Source organism: Vanellus vanellus (assembly GCF_965231255.1).
Source record: "Vanellus vanellus genome assembly, chromosome: Z".
In the NCBI taxonomy this organism is placed as follows: Eukaryota; Metazoa; Chordata; class Aves; order Charadriiformes; family Charadriidae; genus Vanellus; species Vanellus vanellus.
Window position 1 is genome coordinate 85,850,731 of NC_138908.1, and position 19,003 is coordinate 85,869,733.

The 19,003-nt window shown below is 51.9% G+C and overlaps 1 protein-coding gene across 4 annotated transcripts in view; it reads right to left on the reverse strand.

The window, feature by feature from the left end:
• The window catches only part of SMAD7 (SMAD family member 7), a 44,854-nt gene that overhangs the window by 12,480 nt on the left and 13,371 nt on the right, over window positions 1-19,003 (reverse strand). The window contains exons 1-3 of one of the 4 annotated variants that reach the window (XM_082497458.1): window positions 16,759-17,359; window positions 16,034-16,087; window positions 10,818-10,889 (exon numbers count right to left, since the gene is read on the reverse strand). The exons of 2 other annotated variants lie outside the window; for them this stretch is intronic. In XM_082497458.1, the coding sequence (XP_082353584.1) occupies window positions 10,818-10,889; window positions 16,034-16,087; window positions 16,759-17,290 (658 nt within the window). In that variant the 5' untranslated portion in view covers window positions 17,291-17,359. Of the gene's footprint in view, window positions 1-10,817; window positions 10,893-16,033; window positions 16,088-16,758; window positions 17,360-19,003 lie in introns of those variants that run through there. One more of the 4 variants, XM_082497459.1, reaches the window with a different exon arrangement.

Below are 19,003 nucleotides of genomic sequence, written 5' to 3' on the forward strand. Positions count from 1 at the left end.
GCATCACCACAACCCAGCAGGATCCTCCCATGGGGAAAAAGCCCAGGGGATTTGGGCATCACCAAGACCCAGCAGCATCCTCCCATGGGGACAAAACCCATTTGACTTGGGCATCACCACGACCCAGCAGGATCCTCCCACAGGAGCGAAGCCCATTTGACTTGGTCATCCCCACAACCCAGCAGGATCCTCCCATGGGGACAAAGCCCAGGGGATTGGGGTACCACCAAGACCCAGCAGCTCCCACGGGAGTGAAGCCCATTTGACTTGGGCATCACCACAACCCAGCAGGATCCTCCCATGGGGCCAAAGCCCAGGGGATTCGGGCATCACCAAGACCCAGCAGCATCCTCCCATGGGGACAAAACCCATTTGACTTGGGCACCACCACAACCCTGCAGGATCCTCCCATGGGATCAAAGCCCAGGGCATTCGGGCATCACCACGACCCAGGAGCATCCTCCCACAGGGACGAACCCCGGGGGACTTGGGACTCAGCAAATCCAGCACCACACTGGCTGCTCCAGAAAATAACCTTGGTGCAACATCTCAGGTGTGTCAAGGTTTCGTGCTCTTCACACCCGGGATACGTTATTCATGCTCGGCTGTGACAAAGAACAGGAAAACTACAGGCCTCTGCGTACGAAGATTTATGGGTTTGTTCCTTATAATGAGCTAAAACGCCTTAGCCCGGCTTCCAAAGAAAACGAATCCATCAGTTCAAACACAGTGATGTAACTTCAGGCTCCCAACTCCTTTTCCAAATAAAACTCCTGTTATTTGATTCCTGCTTGAAGGATGATTTTATGGAGTTATTTACTCCCTCCGCTCTGCCTGGGAAGGTGCCGCTGGAGCCCAGCCACGGGGTCACCAGCAGCCGTCCCGCGTGGGCGAGCAGCACCCCATCTCACTGCTTAATTTCTTGACTATTTTGCTATTTTCCCTGCTATTCTACTCAAAAAAATCTCACCTTGCACACCAACGTGCAAACAGACGCACAACCTCTCCAGTATTATTTTGCATCACCCACCGCGGAGGGAGCTCCCCCTCGACGGTGATGCCCGGCGATTTGTAGCATCTATAAATTCAACTCATTGGTTTCCATCACCGAAAATCACCGGATCCAAAGCCAACTTCACCGGTTGTAAAAGCGAAGGATGCTTCAACTTTCGTCACCTTCCCAACACCCGGGTTTCTCCGATGCAAAGACAGCTCTTATTGATGCAGTTTTGACAGCTCTACAAATAAAATCTATTCAATCTATATATATATAAAAAACATATCATTCTATATACATACAAAATATATTCAATATATAGTGAATATACTGAATGTGTTCAACCTATATGTACTATAATTAAATATACAACATATTCATTATATATTGAATCTATCCTGTATTTTATACATAATTATACATGTAATATATTGAATATATTCAAAAGATATATTCAACCTATACATACATATATATAGGTTGAATAGATTTTGTTGAATATATAACCGTCCGCAGTCTCGCTTATTATGAACACCTATAGGTACATATTTGCAACAAGGCTTAACAGCCCGAGTGGTTCTGAGTTACTCTTTGAATGGAGAAATCTGCTTTTCCACCTGCCCAGGTATTCAGGGAAAAGCCGGGAAAGCCCACAGGAGCCAGGACTTCACCCCAAAGACAGCTTTCCAAAATCCAGCACCCCACCAGGCATCTTACTTCATCCCCGAGAGAAGATGAGGAAGGACCACAGAGCTGGGTACCCACCATCGCACAGGGAGGAGCATCACTGGCACCTCCTGCAATCAACCACCCTACCGGACATCTTCCTTCATCTATGAAGGAAGATGAGGATGGACCACAGAGCCAGGTACCCGCCATCACACATGAAGGAGCATCACTGGGACTTCCTGGAACCATCCCACCAGGCATCTTACTTCATCCTTGAAGGAGGATGAGGAAGGACTGCAAAACCAGGTACCTGCCATTGCACATGAAGGAGCATCACCAAGAGCACCATCGGGACCTCCTGCAAACACCCCACTAGGCATCTTACTTCATCTCTGAAGGAGGATGAGGAAGGACCACAGAGACAGGTATCCACCATCACACACAGAGGAGCATCACCAAGACCTTCTGCAACCACCCCACTGGGCATCTTGCTTCATGCCTCAGGGAGGATGAAGGACCACAGAGCTGGGTACCCACTATAGAACAAGGAGGAGCATCACCAGAACCTCAAGGAGGAGCATCACCAGAACCTCCTGGAACCACTCTACCAGACATCTTACTTCATCCCTGAAGGAGGATCAGGAAGGACCTCAGAGGTAGGTAACAGCCATCACACATGGAGGAGCATCACCAGGACCTCCTGCAACCACCCCACTGGGCATCTTGCTTCATGCCTCGGGGAGGATGAAGGACCACAGCGCTGCATACCCACCATCGTACAAGGAGGAGCATCACTGAGAGCATCACCAGGACCTCTTGGAACCTCGCCACAGTGCTTCGGCATTGCCGGCACAACCCAACCAGGGAGCTGAAGCCGGGAGGTTATTTTATGCAGCGAGGTTAAAAGGGTAGAGAAGGGCTGAGCCAGCTCTTATAGGGTTGGTTTTTCTTTTTTTTTTTTTTTTCCCCTTGCAAGTTAAAACCAAGATAATGACACTGGGTGGGGACCAATTTGAAGGGCTGAGCAGCCAAACCAAAATTAGTCTCCCGGCCAAGAGCTTCCTAGGCCTCACAGTTTGGGGAAGGAAGCTGAGAAAAGGCATGAAATAAAAAAAAAAATAAAAAAAAAATAAAGATTCCTCGGGAAGCTCGAGCGTCGCGCTCAAGCAAAAGGTGACCCTGCTAGTCAAATATTTTTTGACGTAATAAAAATAAAATAAAAGTACTGGAGCAGCCTCCCTCGGAAACGCGGGGCCCATGGGATGGGGATTTTTTTTTCCTCCTTTTTTCTCCTGTTCTTTCTCCTCCTCCCCCGGCACTTTCTTTCCTTTCACTAATAACTATGTTTTCTTGTATTTTTTTTTTCTTGGCTCTTTCCTCATAAAAGACTGATGTAATTTCCTGTCTTGTCCCAATGTTTCCTGTTAATTAACAGGGTGAAAGTTATCATCACGCATTTAAATGGCTATCCGAAAGAGGGGAGGGAAAAAAAACAAGGGAAAAAGAAAAAAGAAAACAGAAAAGAAAGAGGAGAGAAGGGCTGTCTGTTAGCAAACACCACGCCACATCCCCCACAGCACAAAAAAAAAAAAAACCTGGAAAAAGCTTTTTGGACTCGACGACCGGAGCCCATCAGCAAAGAGACCCCCCCCCCCCCAAGGGTGGCTCCTGCGGCAGGTTTGCGCATGGGGGATGCGAACCCCCACCCTTCCCGGGATGGGGATGGAAAAATCCCTGCAATGCTTGCCCAGAAAAGCTCTTTTTTTGCATAAAGAAAGAAAAAGAAAAGAAAAATAAAAAAGAGAAGAGAGAGAAGAGAAGAGAAGAGAAAGAGAAGAGAAGAGAAGAGAAGAGAAGAGAAGAGAAGAGAAGAGAAGAGAAGAGAAGAGAAGAGAAGAGAAGAGAAGAGAAGAGAAGAGAAGAGAAGAGAAGAGAAGAGAAGAGAAAGAAAAGAAAAGAAAAGAAAAGAAAAGAAAAGAAAAGAAAAGAAAAGAAAAGAAAAGAAAAGAAAAGAAAAAGAAAAGAAAAGAAAAAGAAAAGAAAAGAAAAGAAAAGAAAAGAAAAGAAAAGAAAAGAAAAGAAAAGAAAAGAAAAGAAAAGAAAAGAAAAGAAAAGAAAAGAAAGGAAAAAGAAAAGAAAAGAAAAGAAAGGAAAGGAAAAAGAAAAGAAAAAAGAAAGGAAAGGAAAAAAGGAAAGAGAGAAGAGAAGAGAAGAGAAGAGAAGAAGAGAAGAGAAGAGAAGAGAAGAGAAGAGAAGAGAAGAGAAGAGAAGAGAAGAGAAGAGAAGAGAAGAGAAGAGAAGAGAAGAGAAGAGAAGAAGTTAAAATATAGTAAAAAATTAAAATGAAATGAAATGAAATAAAATAAAATAAAATAAAATAAAACTGCCGGCAGCCAGCAACACCCACGATGCTGCTTGTCTTAAAAGAAGAAGTTAAAAAATAAAATAAAAAAAAAAAAAAAACAACAACCCAAAACCAAACCAAGGAGCTAATCCAAAGTCAGCGGGCGGAAATCCTGCGAGACGCCGAGACGAGCTCCTTCCCTCCGCCGACCTCAGCCCCGCGCAGGATCAGGCCGCCCGCTTCTCCGTGCCCTCCCGTTCCTCAACAGCAGCCCGTGACGCAGCCGGTACCCCGGCGGCACCGGAGCCAAGCCGGCGGCCTCAGCCCGCCGACGCGGGGTGAAAACAAAGCGATTTAGGCAAAAAACGAGGGTGGTTAGAACAGAGCCCGTGCCTCAGCGGTTAATAATATCTCGGCGCTGAAAATAAACTGGAAAGGAAGCTCCTTTGTGACAGTAGGCAGGCGGCCAGGCTGCGGCGTGGGTCATTCAAGCCGGCCGGGGACGGCGGTGGGGTTGGCACCCACCACCCAACCCATCACCCTCCTGCAGAACCCTGTTAGGGATAGGGGGGAGCTCCGTCCACCCCATGTTTTTTCCCCTCTGCGCCCTAAAATGGGGGCGTACCTCATCCGAACGAGGTTTACGGTCTTGGCCGCCACGGTTAGAAATAGGCATATCCCCCCCCCCCGTCCTCCCATGCCGGTGGCGGGGAAATGCGTGTGGTTAATGTTACTGGTTCCTCTAGTGTAAGTGATACCCGCTGGCAGGCAGCGGGGATGGAAACGATGCAGCCCGCATCCCTGCCAGCCCGGGGCTGCTCCTCTACGAGTGTTTTTGTCCCGGCGAGTTTTAAATGTCCCCAACGATCAAGTTGCCGGTGGTCATCAGGACATCTTCTGGGAGCAGAGCACCATCTGAATCCCTCGCCGGCACCCTAACTTCCAAAATTGCCCTTTTTGTCCTCGTTCCTCCCTAAACCATGCCATGTTGCAGGGTGAAACCCACGTGGTCCCCATCATGGGCCCTACCACGGTCCCCCATCATGGTCCTCACCACTGTCCTAAACATGGTCCCCCACCATGGTCCTCACCACTGTTCTAAACATGGTCCCCCACCATGGTCCCCATTATTGTCCTAAAGCATGGTCCCCCATCATGTTCCTCACCAATGTCCTAAACATGGTCCCCCACCATGGTCCCCATCTATGTCCTCACCACTGTCCTAACCATGGTCACCCATCATGTTCCTCACCACTGTCCTAGACATGGTCCCCCACCATGGTCCTCACCACTGTCCTAAACGTGGTCCCCCACCATGGTCCTCACCACTGTCCTAAATGTGGTCCCCCACCATGGTCCTCATCATTGTCCTAAAACATGGTCCCCCACCATGGTCGCCATCATGGTCCTCACCACTGTCCTAACCATGGTCCCCCATCATGGTCCCCACCATGAAGGACTCACTTCTGCATTTCATTCTTGACTGCTCTGTTAGTTGGGAAAACCCAGGAGCGCCTGGAAAACTGGATTTACTGGAGCTATAGAGGGATGGATTGAAACCCCCGGCATTTAACAGGGGGAGCACCTCTGCCATCGTGGAGGGGTTTTTTTATACCCACCCTAGAAGAGTATCTAGGCAAGGATCAAAATCCTCTAGAGCACTTAAAAATATTATTAAATGGGTCCTATTTGCTGGGGGGGGAGGGGGGAGATTTTAATTAGCTAAGAGCCAGGAGGAGGATGCCCCCAGCATCCCCGCGGCATGACGGGGACTATCCCAGCCGTGTCCCCAGGTAAAAAAAAAAAAAAAAAAAAAAAAACAACACAACAACAACAACAAAAAAAAAACCCACGGGGCCAAAGGAGCCGGAGCGGATGGCCAAGCCAAGAGCCCCGGGGTCGGTGCCAAGCGCCGGCTCCCTCCTCCCCGCCGGCCACGGTCAGATGATGTGCGAGGCGAGCCGGGAGGCTCCTAGTCTGGCAGGCAGCCTGTTTTGCTCCAGAGGCTCCAGTGCTGTCATCTTGGCGTTAACCCCTGATAACCTTGTCCTTTCCAGGAGGGGACGGTGTTTTTTAGGTAAGCCAGGGGATTTGGGGGGGGTGGGGGGGGAGGAGGAAGAGGGGGGTGTTCCATGTCTCCGACGAAGCTGGGAAGGAAAGGGTGCAACGCCTTGCGGTGCTCAAAGCCAATGATAATTTAAAAAAAAAAAAAAAATATTAAAAGGAGGTATGCTCAAAAATAAACCAAGAATAAGTGACTTAAAAAAAAAAAAAAAAAAAAAAAAATTCCCAAGCAATTGTTTATCCCTGGGACAAATATACAATCCTAGTTCCACAGGAAGATGTCTCAATTTCAGATTATAATAGGATGCCAATTTGTAAATAAAGGCATTTCACAGGAGGTTATAAACTCTGTACGAGAGGGAGGTGGAAGGAGGGGGGGAATGGGAAAACACAGGCAGGACTCTGCCGGAGAAACCGTGCGGGATCCTGTTTACATGGGAGTTGAGGGGGGTGGGGGGGAGGGCGATGGGGAGACGCTTCGAGGGGGCAAATAGCTCCGGATTTGGACAAGGTGCTTCTTCCCCGGCGAGCAGATACCAGCGGGGATCAGAGGCATAGTGAAACATTCCCGGCCTGCCCGCGATTTCGGAATGAAATGTCACTCAGCCAAGCGGTCCCTTAAACCAGATGAGGTCCCACCGCCAGGAGAGCCGCAGCATGGAGTGATATTGATGTTTCTCCAACCTCCGGAGGTCTTTTCCCATCTTTTTCATACAGAGGAGTTGGGAGGGAGAAACTGAGCCTTGCGCGTCTCCCAGCCTCAAGCCTTGCAGAGCCTTGGTCCAGCACCCACCAAGCACCATCACTCAATGTCCGCTGGCTCCAAGAGACTCTGGGGTGGTTCCAAGAGTGAGGGCAAGTCAACAGGATTGGGCTGAAATCTAGCCCAATTTGGTATTTTATGAATAAACCCTATAAATAAAAAAGCAGCGAGGCAACAAGCCCAGCTCATCTTGCTTTCCTGCCGTGATGGGCTTCTTGGAGAGCTTTGCTTTGCCAGCTGATCCAGCACCGTTCACGTGTCCTGCAGGAAAGCCACCTTCTCGCCCACCACGGGCAACACAACCTTTTCCATCGGCCAAGAGCCACCAGCCCCGCGCCAGAAACGGGGCAAGAGGGAGTTGGCCAGGGCTGGGTGGAGAGCATCCCATGGAGACCCAGCACCGACATCATCAAGCACCATCAGCTCACTCCCACCCTCGGAGCAGAGCTCCTCCACGGGTCATACAAGAATTTGGCTCCCACAGATCAGATGCCACCGGACTACAGCCCGGCCACCTCCAGGTTCTCCAAGCATGGCTTTGCTTGTTTGAAAGAAGAGTCATAACCAAACACATCTGCAGGGAACGAGTCAGCTCAAAATACAGGAAAAACCACCCTCTGTCTCCTATTTACGGAAATTATTTTTATCTCCAATGGGTTATTTTTCCTCTCTTCTTTGACCACGTCGAGGACACAAAGGATCTGGACTAGTGACACCTGAGCACAAACTATCTCAGTGGGAGACACCGCGAGCGAGGAGTCCTGACCCACCCACAGAGCGACCACCGATAAAAATAAAGACATAAGAACATAAATAAAGGCGAGAGCCAGCACCGCGGGGGAGAAGGGGATGTCTGAGGAAGGGACAGCAGAGGTGGGATGAGAAGAGGACACCAGCACGGCATGAAGGACTACCCAATATTGCATTCCTGGGCCAGGAAGGAGAACAGAAAGCGGAGGGAGGGAAAGAGCGGCTCAGATCGGTTATCCCAAGGGAGAAACACTCCCCATAAATCCCCCCGGCTGCACCGCTCCTCCTCCCACACCCTCCAGTGCCTCTGGTATCCATCAATGAAACTGCCTTCAGCCTCCCAGAGGAGATTGCGACCCCAGTGGTGGCCGGACCCGAGACGACTCATCATCAAAGGAGCGCTCACTTCTATGCCCTTTTTAAAGCTCCTCTTGCCATCATCTTCTCAACGCCCCCCATGCTGTTTTCCTGCCAGAATGGCTGTGAACCCCAGGCCGGCCCCGTTCCCAAATTCTCGGTGCCAAGAGCCATCTGCCTCGCTAAATCCTGCCCTTCCAGCTTCCAGATGTTAGGACAGGTCTACTGACTTTGATCACTGCTACACCAGCTCATCACTGGTGGCCAAAGCCTACAGCGCTAGGTGGCCAAAGCAACCTGCCCATGATGCTACAAGAACCCACCACCACCGTCCACCCATGACGTCTTCCACAACATCCCGCTCCACCTTCCAAAACTACCAAAATTAGGTGGGGGTTTTGGGTTTGGTTTTTTTTTTTTTTTCTTTTCTTAAAGGCGTCCTTTCATCAAGGAACCGCAAATCCAGCCCGGACAGCCCTGGTCCGGAGGGGATGAAGGATGCTGGATTCTCCACCCAGCATCACCAATCCCCATCAGCCCAAACTTTAATATGACCAAGCCGAAGCTCTTCCCGTGTACCCTACCAATAACTCATTAAAGCCCTCTTCAAATACACTCTCCCGCTAACTAAAATATGCGGGGGGTGGGTGGGGGGGGGAGAAGATAGAAAAAAAAAAGAAAAAAAAAAAAATAAGGAGAAAGTGAGCTTTGGAGAATTGCTGCAAAGTGCGTTTATTTTCCTTTCTCCACTGGGTCTCTCCAGTTGGGAATTTTCAGCGCTGCACTTCTGCGCGCGGAAGGGAGATGCCAGTAAATCAGAGCAAATTCAAAACAAATGCTCTTTCATGTGGAGGCATTCGGCTTTGTTTCAGGGCTTGGGTAGCTAACCGTATCCCTTCATGAGTCAACTCTCCTATCAGCTCCTCATTAAACTAAATGGCTACAATTACATTTGGGGAGGAAAAAAAAAAAAAAAAAAAAAAAAAGAGCGGTTAATGATCGTAAAAGGTTCTGTTTCCAGGCTTTGAGGAGGTGGGGGAACCTTTGATAAGGAAGACCCCCCCCCCCCCCCCCCCCAAAAAAATCCAATCCAAGGAAATAATGAGAAGAAGTTAAAAAAATGCGTTTTCAGTGGGGGGAAGGTGGTTTCTTTTGGGGAGGAGGGTCTGTCGGGGCGCTGGGGCTCCCCTTCCCGCGGCCCTTGGGGAGGCAGCGGGGAAGGAGCCGTGTTATTTCCTGCAGCCCAAGCCCCCACCTCCCTCCCGCCTTCCCTTCGGGAGCGGAGCAGCCAGACCAGACGAGATGTTATCAAATAGGCTGAACCTTACAGAAAGCCCCCTTTTAAAAAGCGACTACTTCCTCTGCTTATTTCATGTGGTATCCTGTGGAACCGAACTCTCTCCTCCCCTCCGCAAGGGGTGAATTTCAGGAGGAAAAAGGAAGGGGGAAAAAAAAAAAAAAAAAAAGGGGGGGGGGAAGAAAAAAGGTCTAACAACATCCTTATTGTGTTGTTTTGCTTCTTGTCTTTTAAGCTTTTTAGTCTTTTTTTTTTCCTTCCCTAAAGCTATAGGCTCCGATAGCAAAAAAAAAAAAATAAAGAAAAACCCAAAAGTCTTCTCCGTTAGGGAAAAAACAAAACAAAACAAAACAAAACAAAAAAACAACAAAAAAAAAAAACAGCGACAAGTTTCTCTGTTCCCTCTCCCCCTCCCTTTGATTAATTCTCATTAGGGCCTTTGAACAAACAATATGCGCCCCTCTCAAATAACAGACAGGGTATATATTACACCCAAAGAAAAACAAACAAGGCTCACTTAAAGACATCCACACCGAACGCAATTCCTGGAGAGAGGCAGGGGCAGATGCACCCGCGCGCGGCCGTCGCCGACCTATCTCCGAAATTCCGGTTTCGGGGGGATGAATGACTCGTCAATCAGGGAGACACCCCCCCCAAAGGGAAGGACCTTCAAACATCAGCGAGGACATGCGGGTAACACGGTTGTAGACACTTTAATCCTGGTAGAGATAGAGCCCAGGCACGGAGTTGGCGGGTTTGGGGTAGGAGATGAAGTTGCTGGAGACATCGCACCTTGGAAAAGGTGTTGGGAGTTGGACTAGATGACCTTTAAAGGTCTCTTCCAATCCGAACCATTCTATAATTCTACAAAAAGCCCAAGAGGGGTGGGGAAACCACCCTCTGAACCCCCATCCCATAACAGCACCTGGAGGCTGAAGGAGATAGGAAATGGGAAAATGAGGGAAATCGTAAGAGTATCTCAAGTTGGAAGGGACCCGTAAGGATCATCGAGTCCAACTCCCTCTGCAATGTCTTCTGCAAAAAATGGGGTCACCTTTCCTCCCCGGACACCACGAGCCTCACACATGAGATGCGGAATGCTGGTTTCCCTACCAGGAGCAAAGCCCAAGCGCGGCTCTTGTCCCAGAGACAAGAGGTGCCACCACCACCACCACCACAACCAAGTCAAGGACAGCTTGACACCAAATCCTTCAGCAAGGCACGACTGCACCTGCTCCGACAATCCATGCATCCGAACGAACGGGTGGCCAACATCACTTTGCCTTCCCCAAACACGCCTCTTCCTGCCTCGCTCCGAAAATTAATGGAGCGTAAGGCTGGAATTCAGAGGAAATATGGGCTTTCGGGGATGGAGAACCTCGCCTGGGATTTCAACACATCCTCCGCATGAGAGGTACGCGGCTGCTACCGAAACGAAACCTAATTCCCCCTTCGAGCACGCCTTTTCTCAACAACTCGCATCCCCAAAACTCCCCAGAGTCACTCCGCCTTTCCGACGAGACCCTCGGTCAACGCAACCCGCGGCCAAAATCAAGGGCAACAAGAGATGTCTTACCTGAAAGCCCCCCAGGGGCTAGACAATTAGTTCCCCCTGTTTCAGTGGAGGAAGGCACAGAGTCTGGACAATCTGCTGGAGTGGAGGAAAAGAGAAAAAAAAAAAAAAATAAAAAAAAAAAATCAGTATATAGGTGGTTCTTCGCAGGCTCCCAGCATCGCCGCGAGCAGAACACGCATTCCAAAGGGTTTAGCAGGAAGCGATTACTAATTGTCCGCGCAGAGACGGTAGTTCATCAAGAAGCATCCACCCTAACTCGTCGCCTTGATCAAGGCTGCGCGCTGCGCTTCATCACCAGCCAACGCTGATTATAGACTGGCAAAAATTACAGACTGGCTGCCACCTCTCTGGCCAAGTCACCGGGTAATGAGATCAAGGTTGTCGTCGTTCTGATGTAAGCGAGCTCCCAAAAACGCTTAAACCGCGGCTTTACGCACCCAATTTAGTCAACACCTGTAACTCACCGAAATGGGAACCGAAAGGGAAATGCCTCATCGCCGCCCTTTTGCGGCAAACGGTCTACATTGGCGTTCCCCTGCTCAGTTTTTGTCACCGCCAGCTGCTGGTAGATCTTACACCCTGCTGTCACCTCCCGGGACACCTCCTGGATCCACTCCTCCATGCACCACCGAAGGGCAAGGGCAGGGTAAGATTGGCCGCCCCGTTAAAGGTTTCTCCTGATGCATGGAGGCGTCCAAGCTCAAGCTTTGGACCTTTCCGTCCCAAGCCTGCTCCTCCAGGTGACAACAGCCAGGAGCCAACACCAACCCCCTGGTCCTACAGGCGAACTCCAGCTTTTCGGTCCCTACCATGGGGGAGACAAGCTCAAGGACGCTCCACGCCCGAGAAGATCCATGAAGTTCACGCAACCCTCTGGTCCTCGGGTTCTCGGGGACTTGGGGTTTCACTGGGCTCCCTAATGACATCATTTTGCTCACGGCTGTGTCGCAAAGACACAGGAGAAACACCACCAGGAGAAACAAGATAATCTTCTCCCTACCGATAAAGCCGTTTTTCCGGATTTCATCCCCGAAACCCCAGTGAAAAAGAACTCCCTGTCTGCACAACCTCATTTTATCAGGGTAAAGTAGAAGCCCTAACAGGAATATACAGTTTAACAGGATACACTTAATCAAACCAAAAACAATAGGGGAGACAGGAAATGGACTTACTTGTGAAATACTGTATACCATACACTCTCTAAATGCCTTGTCGGGCTTTCTATGCTCGAAAGAAATATGCTTTTTTTTTTTTTTTTAACCCTTTCTAGGCCAGACAGGAGATTTCCCCCCTCCCATGCCCTTCCGCTGAGATGGTTTCAACTGCTCCGGGCTACAGATGCTTTCCCAACGCAAGGTGGACCACCCCGCGCTGTGCTCCCCCACTTCCAGCTCCCTGATGAGTCCCTGTGGGATAAAGGATATAATTTGCCCTTTCCATATTGTCTCACTCTACGGATCATACATGACCAGGTCTTCTGTTAACGCATGGGATGGGATGGAGGGAGAGAATCCTATCCCGACTTAAAATACATAACCCGAGCGATGGGGTGATGGGCTTTCATGAGTTCTTTACAGCCATCAGCTCCCTTCCTGTGTCCCACCATCCAACAGCCGGTTCCCTTCAACAATTAATTACCCTCTGAAGAATCTTTGGAGGATACAGAGCTGATGCACCTCGATTCTAGACCAAGCGTGACAGTCAGGTGTGGGACAAGCCCCAAAGCGAGACCCTCCTGAGCTCTCTGCACTACATATGGTTGGCTTCATGCCTGCGTTCTTCCCATCACCCCTCATCTGCCAAGGGCTCTCGCCAGTACGGGGTACTCAGGCTCGTTTTATTTTCAGCACCGAGAAGTCATAGTATCAGAGGTCTACCCAAGCCTACGGCGTGTGGATCTCCTCCCAAAACTGCCTTCCTGCACTATAAAACCATCATGGAGACATAAGATTATCCCTGGTGGCCACCAGCCCAACCTCGCAAGGTGCTGAATAGTTCCTGGAAGCTGCCAAACCTCCAACTCCCCTGAAAGTCGATGCCACAGGAGGACACTCTACAGCGACACTCTACACTGACATCTCAGTGGGGTTCCTGCAGTCTCATACTCGAGCACTACCACAAGCAGCCACCCAGGAGCACGACGGACACGGCCACTTGCTGCTCCTCGTCCCACTCAACGATGGGTCAAAATATCTGCTTGAATTATTTGGGGACACTACTATCCATCTTGCTTCCAACACAGGAATCGGGGATGCTGAGCTCCCACGTGCCTCCAAGATTGCAGGGTTAGCCCGGCCCCGCGCAAGTCCCCATCGCCCATCCCTGCAACAATCCCACGTGAGGAAGAGCGAAAGTCCTCTCCTTGATGAACGAGCAAGCCAGCCTGGACCTAAGAACCTTCCCGCAAGTAACCGGGCTGTCAAGGGCAGATCTTTCCACTCTACAGTGCACAAATACCAGATCGATCCTATCAACGTACGGTCTGATGGGGCATTTTCACTGCCTCCAGCAGACCCCCAGCTCCCCTTCCATCCCTGCTTCCCTCCAGCCAGCGACACAGCCCGTCTCAGCCTCCATCACCTCCCCTCAAAAATGTAATCCCCATCATAACAGTTCTAAACTAAAAGAGGGGAGATTCAGACTGGATATAAAAGGAAGAAATTGTTTACGCTGACGGTGGTGAGACACTGGCCCAGGTTGCCCAGAGAGGTGGGAGATGCCCCATCCCTGGAAACATTCCAGGTCAGGTTGGACGGGGCTCTGAGCAACCTGATCTGGTTGAAGATGTCCCTGCCCATGGCAGGGGGGTTGGACTAGATGGCCTTCAAAGGTCCCTTCCAACCCAAACCACCCTGCGATTCTATGATCGCTGCCACTGGTGACCACTGCCACAGCTCATGCTGGTCCCAGTATTTCTATTTATCCATCACTTGCAGGACGTAGCACTAAACGCCGAAATATTTTTTATGGCCACCATCACACCTGACAGAAAAGCAGAGGTTTCCTGCTGGATGCACGTTCCCAGCTCCACTGGCAGATGCAGTTGCCCGGTCTAAGTGGATGGACCGTTCCCACCCAAGGTCCTAGGGGAGAAGATGCCCCGTGGCTCACCAGCCAGGTAAAAGCCTTCACCCCTTCCCATCATCACCTACCGTCCCCTCTTCCATCTTGCCCAGCGAACAATCCTCAACATCCAGCTGGGAAACCGCAGTGGGAGACGGCACTGATGCCGGGATGGGGAAACCCCGGGTCCCTCCGCAGAGGAAACGCCGAGAAACCCTGAGCTTGCAAAACCCACCTGCGACAACAGACTTCCAGGCTCCGCTTGCGCCTGTCGCGGCCCCGTTAGAGTTCAGCTGCCGAAGGGATTTTTTTTTTTTTTCCTTTTCTTTTAAAAAGGGGGGGGAAAAAAAAAAAAAAGGAAAAAAAAAAAAAAAGGAGGACTTTTTGGTGAGTAACCCAGTTGTTTCTGCGTTTCCGATGGGCAGCGTTAATCACTTCCTATTGGCCGATAGGAATAACTTTTCCTTTCGAAATGGCACATTCATGTTCTGCGGCTTTTCTGTTTACACACATTTTGCTACCTTATGTCAACACTTGCTAATGAATAAATATATCACTCGGCTAACTGAAAATGAGGTCCTGGCAGAGGCAGATTGGATGTTTAAACCCTGCTAATAGATTTATCCGAACATCTTTACAGGAAACCCAAGGCGAGCTTTAACCCTTCTCTCCTTGCAGCTCCCGACCCCTCTGCATCCCGTACCGGCATCGCCCTTGGGTAGAAAGAAAGGCAATAAAGGCAGAAATAGAAACTTTTGGGGGAGCGCTGCAGTGACACAGTTGAAACGTTCCCAATCTCACCCAAACCCGCAAAACTTGAGGACAACAGAGCCTCGGAGTCTATTACGGAACAACCCTTCTGCATCCCGGTCCGGGCTCGGGATGCTGAACCCGCTCCCGATATCCCTCTTTCATTCATGAGCCTTTATCTCCTGTTTTTTTCACGCCGAGGCAAAATATTTCATGTTTTGCAACCCAACTGTTTGTTAAACAGCTTTGCTTATTTCCACAAGGCATAAAAAGACTTTATTAATGTTTCTCGGAAGGGAAAAACAACAGTCCACCCGCAGCGGGGCGGGATGGGACCCCGCAACGGTACCCCACGTGCCCCAAGCAACCTCAAGTTTGGGGGTTTCTTTCAGTCCTGAGAAACTGAAGAGCAGTGATTTTACAGAAACCGCTCTTTTGGCCAAAAAAAAAAAATTTAAAATGACCCGATACCGGTCTTGATGTACTTCAAGCCATGCCACTCCTCGCCCGAGGGACGCGACCACCCAGACCAACCGTCCTCCAGCACAACCACTCCCCATCCCCAAATCGCCATCCCCAAATCCTCGGGGAACCGGGAGCTGCTCCTTCCCCCCCTGCCCCCAGCCCGTCCCCCGGTTTCCCATTCTCCCCACCTCTCCTCCTTCTTCCAGCCCCATTTATCTCCCACCCGGCGCGCTCGCTGCCAACCCAGAGTTTACGCAGACAACCGCAAAAGAACTGGTGCCAGCCTCAAATGGGCTTCTCCCCTGGCACCCTGACACTCAATTCCAAGCAACAGGCACGCAGAGCCAGGCTAAAAAAAAAAAAGGGGGGGAAAAATGGGAAAAAAAATATATATATAACTTTTCAACCCCCTTTCCTACTGTTTTCAACCTGACGAGGCGGGATTAAGGTCCTTTAACACACAGCAAGACTTCCACCAGCTCCGTTTGCTCCCTGGGATTCCCAGCCAGCAGGGAGATGCTGAGCTGGATCCCAACCTAAATCCCTACAAATTCACCCAGGGGTGCAGGAGCGCTGCCCTTTACAACGGGAGCCTGTGGTTTTTCCTGGCTTTCCGAACGACTGGAGCAGCGGCGAAGGCCTGTGGTGCACTGCAATCCATCCTGCCAGAGTTTGAAAATCCTACTTTGGGAAGTCTCAGAGAAATGAAGACTTTGGGAAGTCTTAGATGAATTATAGATTAATTCAGCCGGGGGTATCAGGAGGTACAAAAGCACTCGAAGCAGCCCAAAAGCGAAACGCATCACGGCATGACACAAGCAGGAGATGTTTCCCCTGAGCAAGGGGATCTTTTATATTTTTTTTTTTTTTGGGGGGGGGGGTCCCTTTTTTTTTTTAATCCGTTTAAAAAAACAACCCCAAAAGAAAAGTCCACTTACCAGTTGGTTTGAGAAAATCCATCGGATATCTGGAGTAGGGTGGAGGGGGAGACTCTGGAATTAGAAAAGTACAGAGAAAATAAAGGCAGAGCCATGAGAAAGGAAAAAAAAAAAAAAAAAAAAGAAAAAGAAAAAAAAAAAAGATAGGAACTTATGATAACAGTGGCATTCTTTTAGCAAAACTGTTTGTCTTAGCTCTGGGGGTTGGAGGCAGGGCAGCGAGGCGGTGATTGCCTTGATATTTAGCTGTCAGATAAACAAAAGGGGCCGTCTGGCGCCAGTCTCCCTCCTATCTGCCGCTCGGGCTGTCTGATCGGGGCCTCCTTGGCTCGGCGGAGCCGCGGAGCGGCGGGACCGGGGCCGGGCCGCGCCAGGCGGCCCCTAATCCCCCCCCCCCTCCCCTCCCCTTCCCCAACCCCCTCCCCGGGCAGCGGCGGGGAGGCATGGGGGGGGGGGGGGGGGGGGTGTTGGAGGGGGGGGACGGGGGGAGAGTGGCGGAGGGGGTCACCCCCTCCCCTAAATATAAAAATGTACATAAAACAGCGCTGCGAAGTTGCGGGGGGGGTCGAACGAGGGGAAAAGTTGAGCGGGCGATGAGGTGAGCATCCCCCGCGTCGCCCGCATCCCGGTGTGTGTGTGTGTCCCCCATCCCCGGTTCTATCCCCACCACCACCACCACCCTCCTCCTTCGTTCCACCCCCCCCCTCCCCCCCCCCGCCGCCTACCGAGCTCGCAGAGCCGGCTGAGGTGGTGCGGGTTGCAGCAGACGAGCTCGGCGGGGTGAGCCTTGCCGTAGGATTCACAGCAACATAACCGCTTGACTTCGGAGCAGTGGCGGAGGTCGGGCCAGCGGAACACTTTGCAGAGCAGCAGCGGCAGCGGGTACCAGTGCTGCCCCAGCCGGCAGTCGGCCTTGGCGGGCAGCAGCAGGCAGGGGGTCCGCGCCCCGCCGCGGGACTCCACGGCGTGCAGCAACCCCTCCAGCTGCCGCTCCTTCAGCCGCTTCAGCACGGCGTGGGTCAGCGCCTTCAATTCCGCCTCCGCGCCCGCCGCCGCCGCCGCCGCCGCCCGCCCGCCTCGGCCCGCTTTGCCCGGGCAGCACCCGCGCCCCCCGCCGCACACATGCGCCCGGGCCTCGGCCGCCGCCGCCGCCCCGGGTTCGCCGCCCGCCGCCGCCTCCTCCTCCTCCTCGCCGCCGCCGGGCGCGCGGCTCCGCCAAAGCCGCCGAACGAGCACCGAGCGTTTGGTCCTGAACATGCGGGAGGAGAGGAGGGGACCCCGGCTACAAAACGGGCATGTCGTCCGCCGCGCATGAAGGGGCCGGGAGCCGGGACGCGGCGGCGGCGGCGGGCAGCGGCAGGCGGCGGGCGGCGGGGGGAAGGCGGCGGCGGCGGCGGCGGCGGCGGGGCCGAGGCGGGCTGTGGCATGCGCCAGTCTCCGCGCTGGGGGCCGCGGATCCCACCGCCTCCCGCGGGAGGGGGGTGAGGGAGGGGGGGGGGCTGCGCCGGCCCTCGCCTCTGCCCGCTGCGAAAAAAAAAAAAAAAAAAAAAAAAGCCAAAAAAAAAAATTTAAAAAAAAATTAAAATTCCGCAAAAAAAAAAAAAAACACACGGAGGGGGGGAGGGGAAGAGGGAAGGGGGGGGGAGCCGCTGAGCGCGTTGGTTTTGCCCAAAAAAGAAAAGAAAAAAAAAAAAAAATAAATAAAATTTAAAAAAAAAAAAAAAAAAAAAAGGCCGGCTTACAATCCGCGGCGCATCGCGCTAAAGGGAGGCGGGCGGAGGCTGCCGGCGCCGCGCCGCCCTGCGCGGGTGCGGAGCGCGGCTGGAGCCGCGGGGGATCCTCGGCCTCCCGGGGGCCGCGGCTCCCATCAACCCGCCAGTGCTGGGGGGGGGGGGGGGGGGGGAAAGGGGGGGGTGAGGGGTGGGAAGGGAGGAGGAGTGGGGGGGGGGGGAGGCGGAGGGGAGACGGGATTGATGCGAGGCAGGGCAGAATCGAAAGATAAAAAAGGAAAAAAGCGAGCCCAAACGCTGTCTATCAAATAATTAAAAAAAAAAAATTATATATATATATATAAAAAATACACTAAAAAATTAAAACCCCCAAACACCAACCCTAAAATTCGGACGTCGGAATCGCTTCGAGCATCTGTCACAAAAGAGAAGGACGAGGCGCATCCAGAGTGTTGTATCCCTTTTTAAAGCCCAGGTCGTCCTGATGCGGGGGTTTGGGTGGTTTTGCTTGTTGGTTTTCTGGGTTTTTTAGGGGTCGTTTTGTTGGTTTTGGTTTTGGGTTTTTTTCCCTCCTTCTTCCCAAAGCTTTTTAATCCACGCACACACGGAGTCTTGATCCGGCTGCTACGAAAAGAAAGAAAGAAAAATAAGAAAAAAAAAAAAGTGGGGCTGTGTCCCCTCCTTCTCCCCCAGCAGCGTGCTGCCGCCTGGAGAGGGGGGAGGGGGGTGCCGGGCTGTCCCCCGTCCCCCCCCCCAGCTCCCCCCACCTCCCCTCCGCGCCCCTCCGCGCCCCTCCGCGCCGGTGCTTACCTGGGGCGCGGGTCAGCCCCGCCGGCGCCCCTCTCCTGCTGCCGCCGCGGCTGCCTCCCTGCTTCGGGCTGGGTGGTTTGGCTTTTTTTTTTTTCGGGGGGAGGGGGTGTGTGTGTGTGTGTTTTTTTTTTTTTTCTTTCCTCCTCTCTCCTCCTTCCTGCCTTCCTTCCCCTCCTTCCTCCTCCTCCTCCCTTTCTTGGCTTGGCGTTTTGTTTTTTTTTTTTTTTTTCTTTTTTTTTTTTTTTCCTCCTTTCCTTCTTCCCCCCCCCCACCTCCTCTTTCCCTCCTCTCGCTGCGATCCGTCCGCCCTCCCCCGCACCAGCGCTCTCCCGTCTTTCCCTTTGCTGCTGCGGGGGGGAGCCCCGGCGGCGGAGCCGGTAGCGCCGCGGTTCCTACGCGCTTGGCCGCGCCCCCCCCCCGTCCCCGTCCC